Here is a 21,263-nt window from a genome sequence, read left to right on the forward strand (position 1 = left end):
ACAGGGGTATTTTTCCACTGTGGACTGGGAATCCAGAGCTGAGAGATTTCCCAGCTTTTTGCCTAGGACGCAAAGTCTAAACACACTACAGCTGAAAATGAGTCATCTGTTCTTTGTCTTTAGCTTATAGTTAGTGCTGCTCTACTTTAAGCTCTGGTGGCTAACAAAATCCCCCTCTCTCAGGTCCTGCTGTCGGCTGAGACAGACACAGAGGAGGCTTCAGAGGGGGAGGAGGAGCCGGCGGAGGTTGAACCGGTCCCCTATGTGCAGTACTCAGGTGGACCACTGAGACCAAGCTGGGTGGCGGTGTAAACCCAGGTGACGTGTCCTCGATTATCGACTGTCCCCACACACAACACATAACAGCATAAATAAGAAAAACAAACTTCCATCCACGTCTTCTCAGACTGTCGTCAGTCTTAATATCAGCTTCTTTGCAAGCAAAGGCACAATTTAAGGTCGTATAACCTGTGAATGTGAATACCTTTAGCTGCCTTCTTCCGCATCGAAGGTTAGAACACTTAGAACTGGAGGTCGACTCAGTATATGCATGCACTGTGCATCACGTAGCGTTTTGGGAATTAGAAAGTCTTTATCCTCTCACCTTGCTGCCTCCGTTTACTGCAAGAGAACATCAGAGAAACCACAGCTGAACACGCCACGTGTGTGGGGAGAGATCATTGAGGAGCGCGGTGCCCACAGGGCAAAATCTACGGGTGGTAATGACAAAGACTAAAATTAATCTGTCTTCTCTCAACTCCAGGGACTTTTGGAAATGTTGTTTCTCTAAAGAGAGTCATTTATCGAGTGTCATATTTCAAAGAGGAGAAAGAAAGTATACACTATATATATAAAAGTGCTCTCTAAGGTTATACTCAAATATAATCACTTTGAATCCACCTTTTTATTTAAGGTGTAATTATAGTCATTCCTGCACGTTCTCCCTCCGGCTGTTTACTTTAAGGTAAAAGGGCGATCAGTGGGATTTTTTTGTTTTTTTTGTTTTTCTGTTGAACCGCACACGTCAGTACTTTGGCTGCTGCACTTTCAACATGTGGATAATGTGGCTGATGAAATACACCACCAACACCTCTTAAGCTTGATTTATACTCCTGCGTTTAATCTATGGATAACCTTGCTCTGACATTGCACCACCGAAACAGCAGCCGTCATTGTGTTGCTTTCCTTCCATAGACTGTATATAAAAGATGTTGTCTGTTTTACTCTAAATGAGGCCATCGTTAAATAAAAGTATACCACTGTGAACTAGCGATTTAACATCAGAGCTAGCTGTTGCATCCTAATCCTAAACTACATAAAAGACAGATGTAGCCACTGTTTTAAAGCCTCACGTTTGGCCATTTTGAAACTGGTTTTGACCTGATTTGGATGAATACTCTTCAGATTATCTTTTACTACATTAAAGGCTACACAAGTGATTTAGTAAAAGTATACATACACTTACACTTCCCCCTCTTTGTCTTTATATATAAAGAGAATGAATACCATGCTGTAGTGAAGCATGCTTTAAACTAGCAATTGAGACCCATTAGAAATATCTTTACAGAGTTCACAGGTCAAGTAAGACCTAAGTCACACAGGCTGGTGAATGCGCACTCCCTGACACTTTGGTCAGTGGTTACCGGAAGTTGCAGAAGTCTGTTTGATAAGAGATTGCTGCAGTCGCCTTTAGTTTGCATGGAAGACACTGTTTTGTCTACAAACACTTGCTAAGCACAGCCTTTTACAGTAAATTTTTTTACCTTAAGACTGAATCTAACATGTTTGAAAAGGATTAACTTTTAATTTGAAGGTAAATGTTCTGTGTTTCCGGTTTACTTTCACAACTCTTTACAGACGAGTTGACATCTTACACACAAACTTTAGGCAACCACAGCAATCTGCTAGTAATCAAAGCCATCACAAGGAGCTTTTCAGTGACGGCAAGCAGCTGCTCGTCAACCGATCGAGGAATCATACTTCCGTAGCCAGCAGCCTTCCAGCAACTATTAGTACCTGATCTAGGATTTTTCCCTGACAACCGGTGACTGCGAGCCAGGCTCCAGGTACTAAGCCAGTGTCCCTCAGGCTGAAGAAGTTGGATCATTTTTCCTCATACAACATGGCTCCTTTTGACTACTTTAACAGTTGCCTCCTGCTGGCCATTAGAAAGAATGCAGGCTCAAAGTGCTTCTGCATTGGCTTCACTTTTCACACCTGAAGGCTACACCCATCTTTTATAAACAGTTTGTTTTTTTTGGGGGTGTGGTTGATTTACTTCAAACATTTGCAAAGAAGACAGACGGTACTATGCAGCAATTATTAAAGCTATGGAAATAAGAAAACCGTATGTGGTGCATTGGTGGTGGTTTAGCATTGTGAGCAAGCCAGATAAAATAACAACTTATATTTCATATTTCACACGAGCATTATGTTTGCTCCAATACGTCATATTACTAACAAGCAGCTCAATCGAGTAGTTGCACTTCCGGAGAATTACATGGAGTAGGATAAATGTCTATGTCGTAGATTTAATGCAGAAGCATCAGTCAAGCTTAAAATTGAATTATCAGGTAGTTTTTAGGCACTTTTTAACAATAACAAAAGAACATCTTGTAACACTTCAGACTTTTTTTTTGTCTCCTATAGGAGGCCTTTATGTTACACTACAGTGTGATGATGCAGCAGCTGTGTGTTAAACTTTTGCAAAATTTTATTTATTCAGTTATGAAAACTGTAAATCTATATAGTGGTCCAATCTGTGGTAAATGCATTGAATAGGAAGGTTAGTGAAAAGGTGTGAGAGTTTTGAGTCTTCGCCAGATAAAGGTGGTAAACGGGTCAAGTGATGAATGTGTGTTACTTTATCCTCAAAGTATTCCTACCTACATGGTTTACATCTATAATTTCAAAGGTCTACAGTTTGATATGTACTGTCTGTAATATTGTATTTTGTATTTCTTTCTCTTTTTTTTTTTCTTAATAAACAGAGTTATAATCCTGTGGATGGCATGGTACAGCATGATCTGAGTTGTCATGCACAGGCCGTGAGCTGCCTCAGCGCTTCTTACGAATGTATTTACTCTGTGTTATGATTAAAGATGATTGACACATGAACTCGTGTTCGGTGTTGAATTCCTGTGGCAGCCCGGGCGCTGCAGCACGATGACAGACAACCTGAGTGAGACCTGGCCAGAGCACACCTGTGTGGGTGTGGCCTGCAGCCCTGTGACCTCCACCTGATGACAAGGTGCTGTATGTAAGGGTGTGTTAGGTTTACATGTATTCATCAGCAGTAGGACAAAGGGTTAGTTGGTGGGGTTGTTCTCAGTGGTAAACAGGTGTGATTTACAGCTTTAAGTTTACATGTGTGCAAAAGGTGATATCAGAAAGCAACGTTAAAATTTTTCTAGTTTTCAATATTTTATTTACATTTTTATTATATAATTAATGTAAAAAATAAGAAATTGTATAATAAAACCTTTGACTTTCATCAGAAATAATAAAAATATATTCAGAAGGGACCTGAAAGTAGGAAAAAAAACGTAATGTGTGGAGGCTTTTAGGTCTTTTTGGATGTGATAATTATCTTTAAAAGGAGTTTAGTCAGGTAATTAAATGCTGAAGCTATAGTTCTTTGTGCTCATCTCACACCCGGTTTGTCCCATGTGGCCAGTCTCCTGTGTCAAACATGTGTGACATCAAATAGTCTTTGTACTCTCCGTCTATCAGCTTGGCTGCGTTATTCCTGGCGAACCAGCAGTCCACACTCTGTGTGCCGCTGTAGATCCTCCTACTTTTCTGAACAACGGGCACTGAGCGGTTCTTCACCTTCAGGACTAGTGAGGGCTTTGTATCTCCCTGTGCAGGAAGCTCTGCCAATCCTACTTCCTCGTACAGGAACTGACCTGAAAGGAAATTTAAAAAAAGAAAAAGAAGGGGGGGGTTATTTTAAGCCTTTTTTAGGCCAGTCAGTTAATTTCCTGCTGATGATGGATCTTATTACAATATATTCTCTGACGAATCTGCATTTATTCACAATTTGCAACAACGTAGCTCCATATAACTCAGATAAAGCCAGGTTTTTTCAAATCTCTGAATCACTCTGCCAGATTAGCCCAGATTAAAGTGTAGCTATCTAAAGCTTAGTTTGTAATTAAATACTTAAATTAGACATACTTTTATCCTTTTCTCAAAATGTGACCTTTTTTACTTGCAACTTTGTATACTGGCGCAAGTGCAGTGATCTAACCTGGCAAGTAGCTTCCAAGTGTGTAGCTTCTTAATGCAAAATCACTTCCAGTTTTAGTGAGAACATTTCTGGCTTTACCTGACTATGCTCAAAGGATAATTCCTCTTGATTTTGGTGACCCCTTGTCCATTATAATCCAGTGTTCTCCTGGGAAGCCTTGGGTCTCAGCATTCATACAAGGCTTTGACATGTACTACGCACCAAGCACACCCTGGACAGTAGCCCTACTACAAAAACCCCTAAGAATGACTCAGAACATGGCCAAGAGCCCAAGGCATCGATTCAGTCTCTAAATCCCCCACATCCCCAGAGTTTGGTCAAACACAAGCCTGTTGTCCAGAGGCCGCACCCCACTAACTCTAACATCCAGACTGACGACAAGCCGGTGGTGGACCTCGGGGACACCGATGGAGATCCCCTGTCCATGCTCCAACAGATTGGAGTTGTATTTTGCAACCCAAGAGAACCTACTCCATTTTAGACAGACACTTTATAAAGTTGTTCCTGACTGATGAATGTAAAAATGCATGGATTTAGTGAATAATAAATAATCATTTCATATATAGTTACTTAACCAAATATTCAGATATTCACTTAAGTCAGTGCTCCAGCCTCCAGAGGTTGAGAACAGTGCTTTAGTATTTATTGATTGGAGTTCTCAGATCAACAGGATTTTACAGATGAATACTCCTTCAACACTCACCTAGCAGACCGTGGCAGTTGTGCGACAGCCCCTTGTTGTTTCCAATGTAGAACCCCAGATGGTCTCTCTGGTAGGGCGCCGGGTTTTTGTACTGATGCAGCAGGATTACGAAGCTGATGTTCCCACCGACCGTCACGGTCACATTCGAATTTCCCACAATGGCCACAGACAGCGCTCCACTGTCCACAGACACAGTAGAGTGGCAGGGCAGAACAATGCGGTCCCGTCCATCCAGAATAACCTTCTTAGGTGTTACCTCGATGTAGGCGCGTTGGGGTTTATCCACCACAATGGTGATAGTGCTGAAGTAAGTACGCTGCTGCTTGTGACTGCCCGGTGGTGCCGGGGCGCCGATGAGCTTACCGTTGACCGTCACACCTGAGAACACAGAACATGTATGTTTTATTAAAGGCATAAATGATTTTTGGTGCCTTTATACTGTGTTCCAAATTATTATGCAATTTGTGTTTAAGTGTCATAAAAATTAAATAAGTTGTTTTTCAATTAAACCCATGGATGGAATTGTGTCTCAGGACTCTTTGTATCACTGAAATCAATCTCGGACACCTATGATCATTAGTTTGGCAGGTGAGCCCAATTAAAGGAAAAACTACTAAAGAAGGATGTTCCACATTATTAAGCAGACCACCATTTTCAAGCAATATAGGAAAGAAAAATGATCTCTCTGCTGCTGAAAAGCGTGAAATAGTTAAATGCCTTGGACACGTATTGAAAACCTTAGATATTTCACGAAAACTTAAGCGTGATCACCATAATGTTAAGAGATTTGTGGCTGAGTCAGAGCACACACGGGCTTGTGCAGATAAAGGCACAATGAAGAAGGTTTCTGCCAGACAAATACATCAGATTAAGAGAGCAGCTGCTAAAAGGCCATTACAAAGCAGCAAACAGATATTTGAAGCTGCTGGTGCCTCTGGAGCGCTGCGAACATCAAGGTGTAGGATCCTCCAGAGACTTGTAGTTGTGCATAAACCTTCTATTCGGCCACCCCTAACCAATGCTCACAAGCAGAAACGGCTGCAGTGGGCCCAGAACTACATGAAGACTAATTTTCAAACAGTCTTGTTCACTGATGAGTGCAGTGCAACCCTGGATGGTCCAGATGGATGCAGTGGTCGATGGTTGGTGGACGGCCGCCATGTCCCAACAAGGCTGTGTCGTCAGCAAGGAGGTGGTGGAGTCATGTTTTGAGCCAGAATCACAGGGAGAGAGCTGGTCGGCCCCTTTAGGCTCCCTGAAGGTGTGAAAATGAGCTCTACAAAGTATGTGGAGTTTCTGACTGACCACTTTCTTCCATGGTAGAAAGAGAAGAACTGTGCCTTCTGCAACACAACCATCTTCATGCAAGACAATGCACCATCTCATGCTACAAGGAATATCTCTGCATCATTGGCTGCTATCGCATAAAAGGAGAGGAACTCATGGTGTGGCCCCCATTCTTCCCTGACCTCAATCCTATTGAGAACCTTTGGAGCATCCTCAAACAAAAAAATACGAGGGTGGGAGGCAGTTCACATCCAAACATCAGCTCAGGGAGGCTATTCTGACATCCTGCAAAGACATTCAAGTAGAAACTTTCCAAAAACTCACAAGTTCCATGGATACAAGAATTGTAAAACTGCTATCAAATAAGGGGTCCTATGTCAATATGTAATTTGACCTGTTAAGATGTTTTTTGATTGAATTACCTTTTGATTTCAGTGAAATTGATCTACTAATGCTGCAAATTCAACAAATGACCATTTTCAATTCTCTACAACCTATAAAATGTTTTGAAACTCTGCGTGCATAATAATTTGGAACAGTGCATTTTAAGTTTTATATTTTTGAAAAACACTGTTTTCATTGCCAGTTTTGTTGAGTAACATTTGAATTATACTCTAATGGTTGATGACTCAGAAATTATGCCGACTGTCATTTGAATCGACTATTTAGGAAAAACTGAGAAAATTTGCATAATAATTTGGAACGTGGTGTATAGGGTTTAGTCACAAGTCTTACCAGAGTATTTGTGGTCGGAGACCAGGCCAAGGATGTGTCCAGGCTCGCCATTGATGTTAAAGCACACAGTCAGTTTACTCAGGGGGAACTCAACGACAAAATGGGGGTCACCATCCGCTGTGAGAGGGTTTAAGGGGGGAAAAACACAATTAAATGCAATTCACTCATGCAAGAATTATTGGTTTATAAATCTGTTAGGGCAATAAAAAATATTTAGCATTTTCAACACAATTAGATACTGGAGATATACTGGTAGACTGATAAAATGTACAGAAAAGTTACATAGTTTGTTGTCTGTGAGGGAATGGTCTAAAAGAAGAAAAGGTATCCAGTGACCAGCAGGTCTGTGTGAAAAGGTCAGAGGGGAATGGCTTTGAGGTCAAGGTAACTAAGATTTGAACTCGTCCGAGATTTTTAGTAGATGCACCTATTGTATGAATTTAAAAATTCTGTGTTGCAGTTTTCTTCAGTTATCACATTCACAAACTTGGGTGTCGACACCAACCGGCCATCCAGGGGGATGACGACAGTAACCAATCAGCCTTTCACGGGTTTTTAATTGAAGAGGTGCTTTTAAGAAAAAAAAAATTGTGCAACAATGGGTAGCTATGAAATAAGAAGGGGGTAGGACTGTGGCTCAAATGAGAAAATAAGTCATGTTGTGTTAATATTACAGCTGCAGCAAGTTTTGACCATCAGGACTCAAACGTAAATCCTGTATTATTACCGAACCCATCTCAGCTGCACACTTGTAAAGGCTTTTTGACAGCTTGTTGCAGAGTTGTGGTGATATTGTGCTGACAACATCTGTCGACATGCACACAGAGACGTACCGTAAACACCTGCCAAAGTACTCAAAACTGCCTTTAGGGTGCTTCCTGCAGCAAGTGTCTCAAGGACGAAATTTTGTAATGAGGCGAAAACAAAACAAGCTAAATTATTGCTGCTGGTAAAATGAAAATAAATAATAAAGCTGTCAATTAAAGTATGGTATCTATCAGCATTAAATTACTCTGTGATAAGAAAACCTGTGAAAATAAACAGCAAACTGATGGATGATTTTCTTATATGCGTTTACATCCGTGTGTCTGTCAGTGTATTACTCCTAGGTTAGAGTTTATTTGTTCAACTGGAGTCACCGACAGTTTCCTGAGAACCAACCAAGATGAAGAGGGGAGCAATGAGATGACAGAGCAACACTAATGACAGGGCTATTAGCCCTCACTAACTGCTTCTGATGAACTTCCCTCTCTTTACTGTAACACATGCACAAACATCCTCTTTCAGACTCCATTAGCACACAGCACTTAAGGTTTAAAATGCTACGTAGTGCCTGTGTTGGCATTTCAATTAGACCCTGTACGTTCTTTCCTCTCTTCAGGTCAGGTTGTGAACTTCTCGCTGTCTGTGTAATCACTGCCGACATCCAAATTACAGGCTGCCCACACAGAGTGTAGAGCGAGTCTACTGTACATTCCCCTTCTTCTGTCTTTTAAGTTGGTGCCATGTCATCACTGCATATATGCTTCCAGTGCCCCCAAAAAAGAAGGGGAAAAGCACAGAAACTCTGGAGTTACCCGATGTCTTGGAGAAGGTGATGGATTTCTTTGTTGGTCTTCTCACAACTTTACCTAGAAGGAAGAGAAAATTCAGTCTTAGTAACAAACCTGAGAAACTGCTTAATGCCAATTCTTAACGATAACTATGTTTGGATTAACTGTTAGTGTAATGCGGTTTGACAGAAAAGAGAAAGTCTGCATGTTCTTACATGAGATAATGGTTTTAATTCCTTTCAAATTTCATCTTATTTTTGTTTGCTAGTGTAACTATATTTGCTTCATTTTCTGTTTCATAAATAGCCACAACATGAAACCACCTGCCCAATACTGTGTAACTCTACCCCATACTGATAAAACAGCTTTCATGAGTTGGGACAAGGATTCAAGCTCCACAGGGGATGTCCTGTAGTGTCTGGCATTTGGACATTTGCAGTCTTTGGAGTTGCGAGTTGTAGGGTAGGGTTTGTGTGGATGGGGTTGTTCCTTGATCAGATCTGAGGTATGGAGAGTTTGGGGGCTAGTTCAATGTCTTGATCATTTTGTTATGGCCCTCTGGCTCCTCCTGAGTAGATTTTGCTTACAGTTTTTAACTAAGAAGATACTCATGAACTCATTAGCCACTACCTTACCGATTGTGTTGCTCTGCAATAAAGCCTGGCTGTTGAGGTCCCTGTCAGGTGTCTGTGGCTCTCTGTCATCTGTGTCTCCTGGCAGCTCATTGGCAGGTGAGGTAGCCTCACCGGCTCCTGGCGTAATGGTGGGCGCCGGGGCCATGGTGCCATCAGTCAGGACTTCAGGCTTCTCCACCGCCATGTTAGTGAGAGGAGTGAGGAAGTGATAGGTCATGGACAGGTTGGTGGCCTGCTGAGTGTGGCCTTCCCTGTCCTTGCTGGTTTGGCTGCGCAGTCGTGACCGCAGCCCCTCTTTGATGCTTAGGAAACCCCACACACGTTCCACGAAGTCTTCTGCTACCGAACCCAAAGCGACTCCTAATTTCTGTGTCGCGTCAGTTCCCAGGGCTCTGACGCCCGTCGCCATTGCAGCAGTGGCTAACTTCACATGCTTCTCTGTATCTATCTGCCGGTTTCGCAGTGGTACGTCTGTCTCGAGTATGATGCTCTTATCGTTGTTACTGGCAGTGACCTGCACGTGGAGAGATTCTGCGCTTTCGTTTGTGAGCTTGCCGGCAACGACGATCTCAGAGCCGTTGAAGTAGTTGGTGAAAAGATTCTGAGTGACGTACTGGACGGAGTTCTCCGTGTAGTTGATTCTTATGTCAGACAGCAGAGGAGTTCCGATTTCATTATAGAACCTAGAAAGAAACACAAATATATGAAGAGTTTCAATTGAATGAAAGAAAAGCTGAAAGGACATCAATCAAATTAGCTCAGTCAGGCATTAGTTGGAAAAACAACTAAATGTGCAGTGTTCTTTTTGGGAACTTTAACATTATATAAAAGTTATAAAGTATAAAAGTTTTAATATTATAGATTATTAATTGGTGAACATCTGATAAGCAGTAAAGCTGGGTTTTACTTGCCCAGCAGAGTCCAGTAGTAATACTAACACATTAACACAGTTCTAACATTAAAAATTCTGTCAAGCATGTTTTTCACTATATAATTTTACACATTGTGCATAGAGTTTCCAAACCTGCATTTGCTTGTTCAGTGTCACCACGAGAGAGGTGATCAGTGTCAGAAAAAGAAGGGTCTTATAGTATACTTCCTCATCTTGTTTATTCAAATAAGCCACCTTCCGGCCATAAACTCCCTTGTCTAGCCCCTTAAGCTGTTGCCACCCCACTTCAGAGTTCCTGCGGCCTGTCATTGTCGTCATGTCACAGCAAACCTCCTCATCTCCTGATGAATATGTTTGTTCAAGCAGATCAGGGGCTATTATCTTTGGAGTCTGTCTGTTAACCCCTCGTACATACTCAGACGCAGGTTTCACAACACACACACACACATTCCTGCTCAACTGAACAAACACCTCGTGTGTCTGAGTGCGGAAGAGAGAGGGAGAAGAGGACCATGCGTCAAGGATAGGAAAAAAAAGAGCTCAGAGAGAGAGTTGATTAAAGACGTCTTTTGTCAGCACCGTCACATTTGCGGTCGTGGTTCCCTCATAGGTCGATGAGAGACGCACGGGCATATCAGAGCGGGAGAAGGGAGGAATTAAGGACAGCTAATTGCTTAATAAGAATGAGATTATAAATTTATGAAGGTGAAGGGCACTGGGTAGTAATCATTTATTGAAAGTAAGAATTACTTAATCATACATCTCAATGTTTGTCTTGAATTTTTTGTGTTGTTTTGTGATAAAATACCCATGTCATTCAGGTCAGGGTTGTCTAAGGAGCTTGGATAGAAAGAGACTAATTCTCAACAGTTAATCTTATAGATGGATTACAGTCATAAAAAGGCTTCAGACCTGCTTTTTAAACCAGTTTAAGGTCAGTTAAATTCCAGCAAAGACTGGTTAAAAATTAGTTTTCCTTTGTTTCCTTGGTTTGAAAATGAGTCAGTGTTAGTTGACCTTTAGACCAGTTTTAGATCAGTGTAAGGCTGACAGCCATCAGACTGTCAAGTAAAAACCAGACTAAAGCCAAGTACCAGACCTTCAGAGTTTAGACCTTCTCCCCAAATTTAATGTTGAACCTTTTGGACCAATTTCAGACTAAAAGAAGACCAGGCTAATTGTGGTATAGTTTCAATTTAACAACAAGACAGACTTCAGATTAGCCTCACACCTAATTTAGATCTCATCCTACATGTTCAAACCAGTTTCCGACCAGTTACTTACCCCCTAACACTAAGCCATGTCAGAGTCCTTTTGCAGCGGTTTTAGATCATAGTGTCAAATAATCTTAAGCGAATTTTAGACACATTAAAATAAGCTTCCTTAAATTCTCTCATCTTCATTAGCAAAATGGGGCTCATTGCCCCGTAAATATCAACTGTAGCCTATAAGGTGTCATGTCAAAGCCATACCCTTTGAGCATGGCGCTTGCGTCAGCCTCCTCATTGATGCGTCTCATCATCCCGCAATTTTCCAGAGCCATGCGCTCCAGCAGTCGGTAGTCCACATCATTACCAATCCCAATTGTGAAGATGCAGAATTTTTCTTGCACAGCTGAGCGAGTGTTCCCCAGGATCGCCACGGACTGGATCTCTCCGACAGTGGGCCGCCCGTCTGTCAGGAAAATAATGAGCGAGACGCTGTTCGGGCTGCTGTCAGGGCCCAAGAGGTAGTCTCGAAGCAGAGACGAGCCGGTCCGGATGGCGCCATCGATGTTGGTGCCTACAGTGAAGGGACATCACTAGATTTACATCTCAGGTTATGGAAACACAGTGACTGAGCTAAACTTTAATATGTTTACCTTATTAAACACTCACTTTTCCCACTTTAAGTCTACAACAACATCTATTTATCAGCAAAGAAGGTCACGGCTGTTATTAAAGGCAGTTTTACTTCAAGTCTTCAAAAGGACAAGACAAAGACGAACCGTCTCACCTCCAGTGGGCGCCAGCATGTAAATAAACTTCTTGGCGTCTCTGATATTGAGGGGGGTCACTGGCACGAGACGATTTGGCTGCCAAACTTTGATCTTATTGGAGAAGCTGATAAAGTTAAAGTTATCGCCGGGCCGCAGGTCCCTCAGGATGGTGAAGAGGGCATCTTTAGTCTGGGAGACAGCCACAGATGAAGGGAAAAAAAATATCACCAGACAGTAAACATCTTCGATGTTTGAGTGTCTCTGTTTTGTCAAAGATTCACGAATTCATGCAGAATAAAGACCCTCAAAATAAATAATTTACTGCAGCGCTCAGACTATTTAAATGAAAATGGAAACTTTTTGCTTTTCCTGTCTTTAGGTATTAATGTTTGTAATTTTGGCAGATTTTCCTTGATATCTTTGCCCTTCCTGGCTTTTCCATTTCATATTTAGTGGCAATCAAAATATTATCAGTTTCTTTCAGCATTCTCTTTTTATGGATTTAAAATTAAATAAAACTTCAGTTTTTAATTTATATTTTCTGATCATGAGCCAGCATAATATTGAGTTACATATTCAAACCCACATCTTTTCTGTGTTTTTCTACTGAATATTTTACATATTTTTTTTTATCCTTATTACAGTGACGAATTTCAGATTGAATTTGCAGGTGGAACTCGTGGTGAAACAGTCATGTTCACAGTAATTCTGTGCTATTTTCGAGCTTGTGTCAGTATTTGCTTTAGGTTATCTTAGGTTAAGTTGAACCTGCATTCCTGCTCATTGTATTGTAAAGTGCAAGGGTTGAAAGCAAACATTCAAAACATCTATCAGCACCAACCCCATCCCAACAATCACTGTGAAGCATTTCTTTTCATCATCCCTTGAAAGAAAACAAGGTTTGTTTGTTATCTGCTTTCTTTATTTGCTTTAATTGCCAAAAAAATCTGTCATGTTTCCACTGTGGTACGTTTCTTTACGGATAAAAAGACTACACATGTATACATACAAAAACTTTGGACATTTCTGGATTTACAGACAGAACATTTTCCAGTGGTGACATGTAGTTCATGTGTAAAGTGCTATTTGCTAGGTCTTGAACTAGAATGTTTGGAGCTCTTTCTTCTAAGTAATTAGCATTTTATCCTGCAGTGGTAAAGTTTTCTGTCTTATCTACTCAAAATTTGACCGACAGAGCATAAAAGTTGATGAATACATAAACTTCAGCTACTTGCTGTTGATGTGGAACCATTGAATTTAAATGTACCATAAAACTTGATACCATATTCTGTCAGATCTTTACAGAACATGCTACTTCTTCATATTTAAGTACAGGGGAAATAAGAAATAAGAGTTATTTGGAGACAAAACTTCCTGCTTTTCCGTGTTGAATCCTCATCTTCAGATCTACAAAAATGACCGTGGGTGAGATATATGATTTGCTGCTGAGGAGCTTCTTAGATGTCTATATGGGGTGTATACTGCAGGGGTCAGAACCACAGATTGACCTTCACTGAAAAACCTCTATTGTGCAGCCGCATCAAAACACACTCGTTGTTCTGTTCCTGCAGCCCACTTGGGGCTGCTGCTGGTGGGGAGAGGGATCAGAGGGTCGAGGGTACTGTTGTCCAGAAAGTTCCATTACCCCATAGACTCTGACCTTTCTCCCTCACAGTTTCCACTTTTCTCTCTCAGTGAAAATCTGTTTTTCACTTTCTCTCCTCTTTTCTGTTTCATGGCAGCTGCAAAGATCAGCTCTGGCTGAGGGGATTATCGTGCTACAGCAGATGGAGGAAAAGGTCTGATATTGATATTCCATTGTGGGAGTGAGGAGGTGGGGGTGTCACATTTCCTATCCAGTGCAGCTTTTAAAATTCAACTTTAAAACAGGGAAAGCACCTTATAAAGGAAGAGAAGTGGTCAGAAAATGTAGATTTCCTCAGATTCCTTTAGGAGAAGGGTTCATGTCCGGTACCTCTGCTCCAGGGTGGAACTTTTGGGTAACACTAATGTGAAAATACACCAAGCCAATGAGCCTAGTGTAAATGTAAGCTGTCCAAATCCAAACTCACAATGTGTAGCAGGAAAAGCCTGCTCACTGGTAACAGGAAAATTCAAGGGCGAACCCTTCAGTTAACAAACGAAGCACATTCAGGTTGGAAAACAGGCAGGTGCTAAGCTGTAAACACACTAACACTGGAAAAGAAATTTCCCTGCTTACACACTCTGGACCTCTAGTCTTTACTTATTTATTTAACTCCAAAACCCACACAAAAAATATGCTTGCTGTGCTTTTATTTTTTGTGTGGTCCAGTCAATCACTGCAAGGGTGATTGAGGTCTTGAAGGTGGAGCACTGTAGAAAATAGGGCTGAATTTTACATATGTACATATAGATCCTGTGGGACTGCCAGATACAGATGGACAAAAAGGTGGTGGCTAACCAACCAGATATAGTGGTGGTAGACAAACAGAAGAAGGCGGCCGTAGATCTCTGTCCAGAAGAGCGCAGTCCGAGGAACAGCTAAGATACTGCGCAGGGCCCTCAAGCTCCCAGCCTCTGGTAGAGGACCCGAGCTTGCAGGGTAGACCGCACGCATGGGCGAGAGGGGAATTTCTTATACCGCCCCTCGCTCGTCATGGATAACGTCATGGTGGCTATGCCGATCTTTAGGTATCAAAATGCGATAGCCATGTAAATGTAAATGTATTGACAAATACATAGAAGCAGTGTGGAAAATAAGGCAAAATAAATTAGGACTTGGTACTTGACTAGATGTTGCTTGACATGTTTCTACCATCCCTACTAATTTCAGCACCCTTAGAAACACCAACAGGAAGTGACTAATCAAAATGGAAAGAACCACTCCTATGATTTTGTCATCCCCTTTTCCTTCCCTAGCCATACTACCATTTTTTCCCCCTTTTTAATTTTGCTGATGTCAAACAGATGTCTGCAAGGTGTTTTTGCCTTTACGCGCTGTAGTTTTTCACCATGCAGGACTAATGTTGCAAAAGAATATATGTGTTTCAACTCAAAGCACAATCCTAACCAACCTAAACTCAACCAAGCAGAAATGTAGTATCTGAACCAGAGAAAGTAAAAGTGAGAGAAAAGAAAATCAGCAAATTTAAAAACAGACCAAAACCAGAGATTCCTGACTGAGATGTTAATCTTGTTTTAATTGGACTTGTCTTTACGCCCTGTATTGCCACAGCCGATGAATCAAGGGACCAACGCCAATGAGACATTTTGCATATTGATGAATAACCTTCACAAAGTGCTCAGTCACCACTGTGTTTGCATGTTTTGTCAGATTATTTTTTACCAGTATTTAGTTTTTCAGACACATTTAATTGAATCAGTCTGTTAGATTTAACAACTTGGTCTTACTGTAACTCAACTTAACCACCAGGCGGCTATGGCTCAGGTGGTAGAACGGGTTGGTGTTGAAGTATCCAGAGTATGAATGAGTGTTAGATAAAAGTGCTTTAGTAAAGATAAAAGCACCTTATAAATGTGTTTGTGAGACTGGATGAATGAGAGCAGGAAGAAATTTGCTCAGATTAGGCAGAAAGGTACCATACAAGTACCACTCCGTTTACCATCCATTTCCCAACTCAAGATCTCAGTTTCATCATGATCTTTGTTAGTGTCGCATCGTTTGCTCAGAAACCCATCCACTGGTTCAAAAGACATTTGACAGCCTTAAAGTAAATTGAATTACATTTTTGTTCCTGCACAGTTTATTTTCCTTCTGTTGTTGATTATCCCAACATTAATCACTGAACACGCTGCAGATTCATTTTAATGGTAGTTTTACAGCTGCCATAAATTAAGGAAAAATGCATTAGTATTCTGCTGTTTGATGCAATAGTTTTCTTTCGGGTATATTGCAATACCTGTCTTATCTTAGTCCCCAACATGGAGGCGCTGGTGTCGATCACAAACACCACGTTCTTAGGCACAGCAGGAAGGTCTTTGGGGGCAAAGTAGTGGACGAAATGGCCGTTCAAAACCTGAGAAACAAAGACAGACGTGCAGCAGCCAGTGAGATCGGTTGCAGTTGTAGTTCTGCTCCGAAGACAGACAGGAGTTTGGCAGTGACATGAGGCTGGTGGCAGGAGGCCAGAGAAAAGAATGACTAACAGGTGGGTGGATAAATGTTGCTGGATGGGAAATCTGCAAGCATGCATATAGTATATAACAATTATTGTCGCTGAGTTGTTTTTTTCATGAAAACTTTTGGCCCTGTCTGTGTTTATTAAGCACATTTCAGATGTTCTTTCACCTGAATGTCTCCGATCCCCATGTCTCTTTGAACATCATAGCGGATCACGAAGTCTCCCAGAATGCCACTGGTGGTGATCTTTGCCTGTTGGATGATGTTGGGGCTGAAGGTGATCTTGCAGACGTTCTTTTCGTTTTTGATCACAGTGGTGATGGGAAGCTCAGGCTTGGCTGGAGCACAAAGACAGGAAATGCTTTAACAGGGATCAAGAACCGGAGATTTTATAACAGTAAATCTAAACTGGTGACCTCTCCACATTTTATGGACTACAAAAGCACATGATTTTTTTCTACTATTTATCGAGAGTTCTGTATGCCATTAAGCTTTATTAGTTTGATTTTTGTTTTGTGTTGTCTATATGCTGTTGGAACTTAAATAACAGTCTTAACTTTTAACTTCCCAAAGATTTTGCACAGCACTCAATATCTATGAACCTGGTATGTTTGGTGGCTTAGGAGCAGTTGCAGTGTTGGCGGCGGCGTTGCTCTTGCCGTTCCGGAGCGGCAGCACCTCCAGGTCCGTGATGGGGGAATGGTCAACGATGGTGACATCTAGGCTGAGGCGGCTGACCAGCTGCACGGGCCGGAGGCTGGTCACGTGTTCGTAGCGTCCTAGCCGGCGCTGTAGAAGTTCCTCGTATGTCAGAAGGAAGACCGCCCGGTTTCGACCAGGTATTTTAGCCGCCATTCTGAACACCTCCACTTCTGGCTCTGGACTGGAGAGGAGAGGAGGCAGTCAAAGAAAGTAAGAGGATGAAGTGGAATAAACTGCAAAATTACAGTAACTTACCTGTTAAATTAAAGCACAGTAATGACAGCTAGATGTGCAGCAATAAACAGTTATTTTACAGTCTGCTTACTGTAATCTACAACAGCAGCTCAATGTAAAAAATAATAATAATAAAGTACTGTGATGCATAGAATCTAAGTTTTACAGTATAATATGGATAATTGCCCCATTGCCACACAGTTTAGTGATTCAATTGTGCTCTATCAGCAGTCAATGGTCCTGAACTATGACAATATATCAGCTTTTATGCATTTCCTCTACTTCCACCATTACATAGTAATAAAAAATACTACTCCCGGTCATGGTGGCTCAGTTAGTGATCTGAAGATGCTATGCAGAGTTTGCAGGTCTGCAGCTGTGGAGCAGTGCGTGGGTGCAGTGTCAAAATTATATGGAACAACTAATAACGTGGGCTGGTCTTGTTTATGTTTGTGCTGTTGGTCCCTTAGCTTAGCCCCTGATGCAAGGCAGATATTACTCATGCCAGACAACAAGCTTCTTTGTAAAGTGTTAAAACCAATGAAAACTCTCGACTAGATATTCTTGTGTGGGCTTTTTGATCTTTGACATTTGTTTTAACATGTCTTCCTGCTTGTGCTGAACGCTGTTGTTCCACTTCCTTCTTAGTCACCAACAAATAAAGCCATCGCTGTTGAGCTATGCACTGTCAGCTTTTTGGAGAATGACATGCAAGTGCATCCCTGTATCCTCTACGTCAGTTAACTCTGCACAATCCCTCTCTGTGTAGCCGGAAACAAATGTGGGGACCATAAATTCAACCAACCAATTTCCACAGTGAGAAATTCATCAGAGATACACAACCATTAACCTAAAAACCCAGAATAACAATAACTTAAACCTTTACATTCACAGAACACTGTATCATGCTATAATACCAAAGTTTCCTGTAATCATGAAAAACAGTACATTACTGTAAATTCACAGCTGTTTGTTACATGATATTGGAAGAAAGTCAAGAATAAACATGGCATATGAAAAAAAGAGATAAAGCTGTAGTGTGCTTTGGGGGAAATAACTTGTTTATGGTTTATGTTTGGAGCTTTGCACAAGCTAAATGATTTATTATATTTGGAGTTTGCAATCTCTGAAATGAATTTGCTAAATGGAGCTAATTTAAAGTTTATGAGGTTTTGAAATCTTGCAGATTTTCAATTTTTTGGAGTTCTTGTACTTGGTATTTAGAAATTGTCTAATTGTCTAAATTTTATTGAAACTGCCTGCAGTTATATTTGCTTTTAGCCTATTTTTTTTTTGTGTTGCACATTAACTGCCATGCATCTCAAATGAATGGGAAAATTAAGTTTTCTTGACCATGCCCCTATGTATTGAAATAATAACTAAGCAGCTTTAGATAGATGAGGGAAGGAGCATTACAGCAGTTAAGGAAGGTGGATAATTTTTTTTTGAAAGAGGTGGAGCAGCAAAGAAAACAGTCCAAGTGGTGATATCATTAAATTGGACTCACTGCTTCCAAATAATCTCACATTTTTCCTTCAGTCCCGTCCTTCTTTGCCTGCTTAATCTATTTACAGTAGAGTCTGTGACTCACAGAATGACATTTAAGGAAATGTCACTTTTCTGCATGACAGTTCTAAATGGTATGATGTCACTTCTCCCATGTGTCACTTCTTGGGTCACAATTTATGCCTGAGGAGAGATGATCATTACAGTCTTTGTGCCCGCACACACTAACACATGTTCGCCCTTTGTGGTTGTAGTGGTAGAAGGATTTTTAGATGGGATGCTATCAATCTGTAATTCGGAGGACGCGGCCACACAGTTAAGTTCAAACTGGCGCACAGACACCTGTTCATCCTCTCTTACCTTGCATCACCTGGCTCCTTCGTCCCAGATTTTCCTCTCTCCTGTTTGACCCTCTTCTCCTTCGGCTTGACCTCGCTCTGGTAGACACGCCCCCCAATGATCCTGGTGTGTTGGGGTCAAAGGTTGAGAATTAGTGGTGCTCATGTTCACGAGCACCTATTGTTACAGTTTAACTAGGATTTTCTTGGACAAAGGACAGAATTTGTTTGCAGAAATCATGTTTTCAGCTGTTTACGGAGTCCAGTGCTGAATATAAGTGAGCTAATCTCTGTGTGTGTGTGCGCATTTATGTGTGTGTGTGTATTAAAGCTCACCCTTTCCTGTCAACATATGCAAAGAAATGGAAAGATCATAAAACCTTCCAGCCCTGAAATCCTTTTGGAAACATAAAATATCTTCCACAACATCCAAAAACTGCTTCAGTCAAACAAATAAATGAATGCATATAAAAATCTAATTTTAACTGAGTTCTGTTACTTGCTAACAGTTATACATGTGATCATTAGTGATATCTATTGGAATCTGACTCACCATGTCAATTCAGTAATTAAAATAGTGACGTGAGTGCAGATAACACTGAATATTTGCTCCAAATGCCTTCCACTTCTGCCACATTTGGTCTTGACTGATAACCTTGACTCAGGTTGATTCTGGATGCTTTATTTCAGCCACAGGTGGACTTCATATAGGCCAAATGCCTAGTGTGTCAAGACATTTTAACCACATCTCACAGCCCATGAAACTTCTGCCAACTGAGACTTAAGCGCCAAATTTAGACCTTCACAAGTCCAACTATGTTTGCTATCTATAGAACCAATCAATGTCATTCTAAAAGAACAATGTGAAAGACAGCAAGATGATTAAAAGGATAAAAGAAAGAATATGTCTTTTTAAAATCGTCAAAAAATCCCAGAACGCAGAATCACTCACAATAAGCTGGGAGAGAGTTATGTGGCTTCAAGAGAAAATATAGATTTAAAGATGTGTAGAATCGAGATTTAAAAATCTAAATCACCAGCTTTATTCCCTTTATCAGTCTATTAAGTCATTAACTAATAATTTTGTCCACCATCAGGGAGTTTTTGTTTCTTTTAAGATGACCTGTGTGGCTCTTACATGGTGAAGTTGGAGATGTAGGCATTAGCGGGGATTTGAAACTGAAAGACGCCCTCACTAGCGGCGGGGTAGCGGTTGAGCAAGGAGCAGTACACCGCGGTGAAAGCGTAGCGGGAGATGATCGTGGTCTTGATGGAGAGTTCCTGGATGTGAGGTTTGGTCTCCTACAAAGTAAAAGTTTAAAAAAGAAGAAAAAGAAAGAAGAAGACGTAATAACGACAACACTAAAACATGCACCGGTGGCGCTTTGGCTAAATTTGGCAAGATTTTACGCAGAGCTGCTGTGATCACCGATAGTTATTCATCACTTCAGTTTTCATCCCAACGAAAGCTAGAACTCCAAATTTACACTGACTCAATACTGAGAGGAATTCGTGCTCGTGAGCTAAGATCCAGGCCATGACATATACTTTGGCACGTCTGCGCGCTTGGCAGTCCTATGCGTTCCGCCCAACGTGCAGAGGTTCAGAGTGACAAAATCAACTTCTAAATAACTAAAAGTAGGTCATGCATTCTATTACAGTGTTTGTTACAAAATCCTCAACTCTCAGATAAAGTGACAAATGAACAGATTTAAGACAGAACGATAAGATAAAATCTTTCTTCTCATCTTTGATAATTTTGAAATAAAGAATTTAAATTATAATTTAAATCCACACGAGGCTGCTCTTCATCCCACCCACCCCCTCCAATCCTCCAAAATAATACATAAAAAATGCATAAGCACGCAATATCTCAGTAACTGAAACAGCTGTTTTACCTTGGTTATTATAGTTTTCACCTGGCGAGGGACCCTGCGCGGTGCCTGGAGACAAAAACATCATCAGAAGACGAAATATTGACAACAGAAAGCTCAAACACGTCTCCTTTAACAATCTTACAATGTCTAAACCAAAGTCCGCCAAATCAACATCATCTTCAAGTTTGGAGTCCTCCAGTTGTCCCAGTACAGTCCCGCTGAAGCTCAGCAGCAGCGTCAGCAGCGTCAGCAGCATCTTGCAGTTCTTCTCCTTCAAAACTCGTTAAAAAGATGAATGAGGCATCATCTCCCGCTGCGGAGCGTGTCCGAGTCCGAGTCCCAGTCCAGACCCGAGTGACCGGACAGAGGAGCGACACGGTGCGAAGAAAACACGCCCACCCACCGGAGGAGAGAGACGCAGTGTTTTCGTCTTTTAAATCTAAATCAC

The 21,263-nt window shown here is 41.2% G+C and overlaps 2 protein-coding genes across 4 annotated transcripts in view; one reads left to right on the plus strand and one right to left on the minus strand.

The window, feature by feature from the left end:
• tmem110l (transmembrane protein 110, like) overlaps positions 1-16,871 on the plus strand; it is a 74,107-nt gene extending 57,236 nt beyond the window's left edge. Inside the window, exons 8-9 of one of the 3 annotated variants that reach the window (XM_084909782.1) lie at positions 184-318; positions 16,782-16,871. In XM_084909782.1, coding sequence (XP_084765908.1) covers positions 184-312 — 129 coding nt within the window. In that variant the 3' untranslated portion in view covers positions 313-318; positions 16,782-16,871. Of the gene's footprint in view, positions 1-183; positions 3,118-16,781 lie in introns of those variants that run through there. The other 2 variants (XM_084909781.1, XM_084909780.1) reach the window with 2 other exon arrangements.
• Positions 3,146-21,071, minus strand: itih5 (inter-alpha-trypsin inhibitor heavy chain 5). The gene is made up of 14 exons (XM_084909777.1): positions 20,958-21,071; positions 20,837-20,881; positions 20,077-20,240; positions 18,961-19,062; positions 16,761-17,041; positions 16,327-16,496; positions 15,938-16,054; positions 12,053-12,224; positions 11,530-11,839; positions 9,166-9,848; positions 8,555-8,608; positions 6,978-7,094; positions 4,956-5,333; positions 3,146-3,908 (listed from the first exon to the last, which is right to left on the minus strand). Exons 1-14 carry the CDS (start codon positions 21,069-21,071, stop codon positions 3,649-3,651), a joined length of 2,967 nt encoding a protein of 988 aa, XP_084765903.1. The 3' UTR covers positions 3,146-3,648.
• Between the last annotated feature and the right edge of the window lie 192 nt (positions 21,072-21,263).

Source organism: Perissodus microlepis, chromosome 17 (genome assembly GCF_051167445.1).
Source record: "Perissodus microlepis isolate ML-2025 ecotype Zambia chromosome 17, ASM5116744v1, whole genome shotgun sequence".
NCBI classification, from domain to species: Eukaryota; Metazoa; Chordata; class Actinopteri; order Cichliformes; family Cichlidae; genus Perissodus; species Perissodus microlepis.

Coding starts and splice junctions, on each gene's coding strand:
- itih5 (XM_084909777.1), bottom strand. CDS start 21,071: ATGCTGCTGACGCTGCTGACGCTGCTGCTGAGCTTCAGCGGGACTGTA. Junction 19,063..20,076: donor TACATCTCCAACTTCACCAT/GTAAGAGCCACA, acceptor CCAACACACCAG/GATCATTGGGGGGCGTGTCT. Junction 11,840..12,052: donor CATGCTGGCGCCCACTGGAG/GTGAGACGGTTC, acceptor CCTTCACTGTAG/GCACCAACATCGATGGCGCC.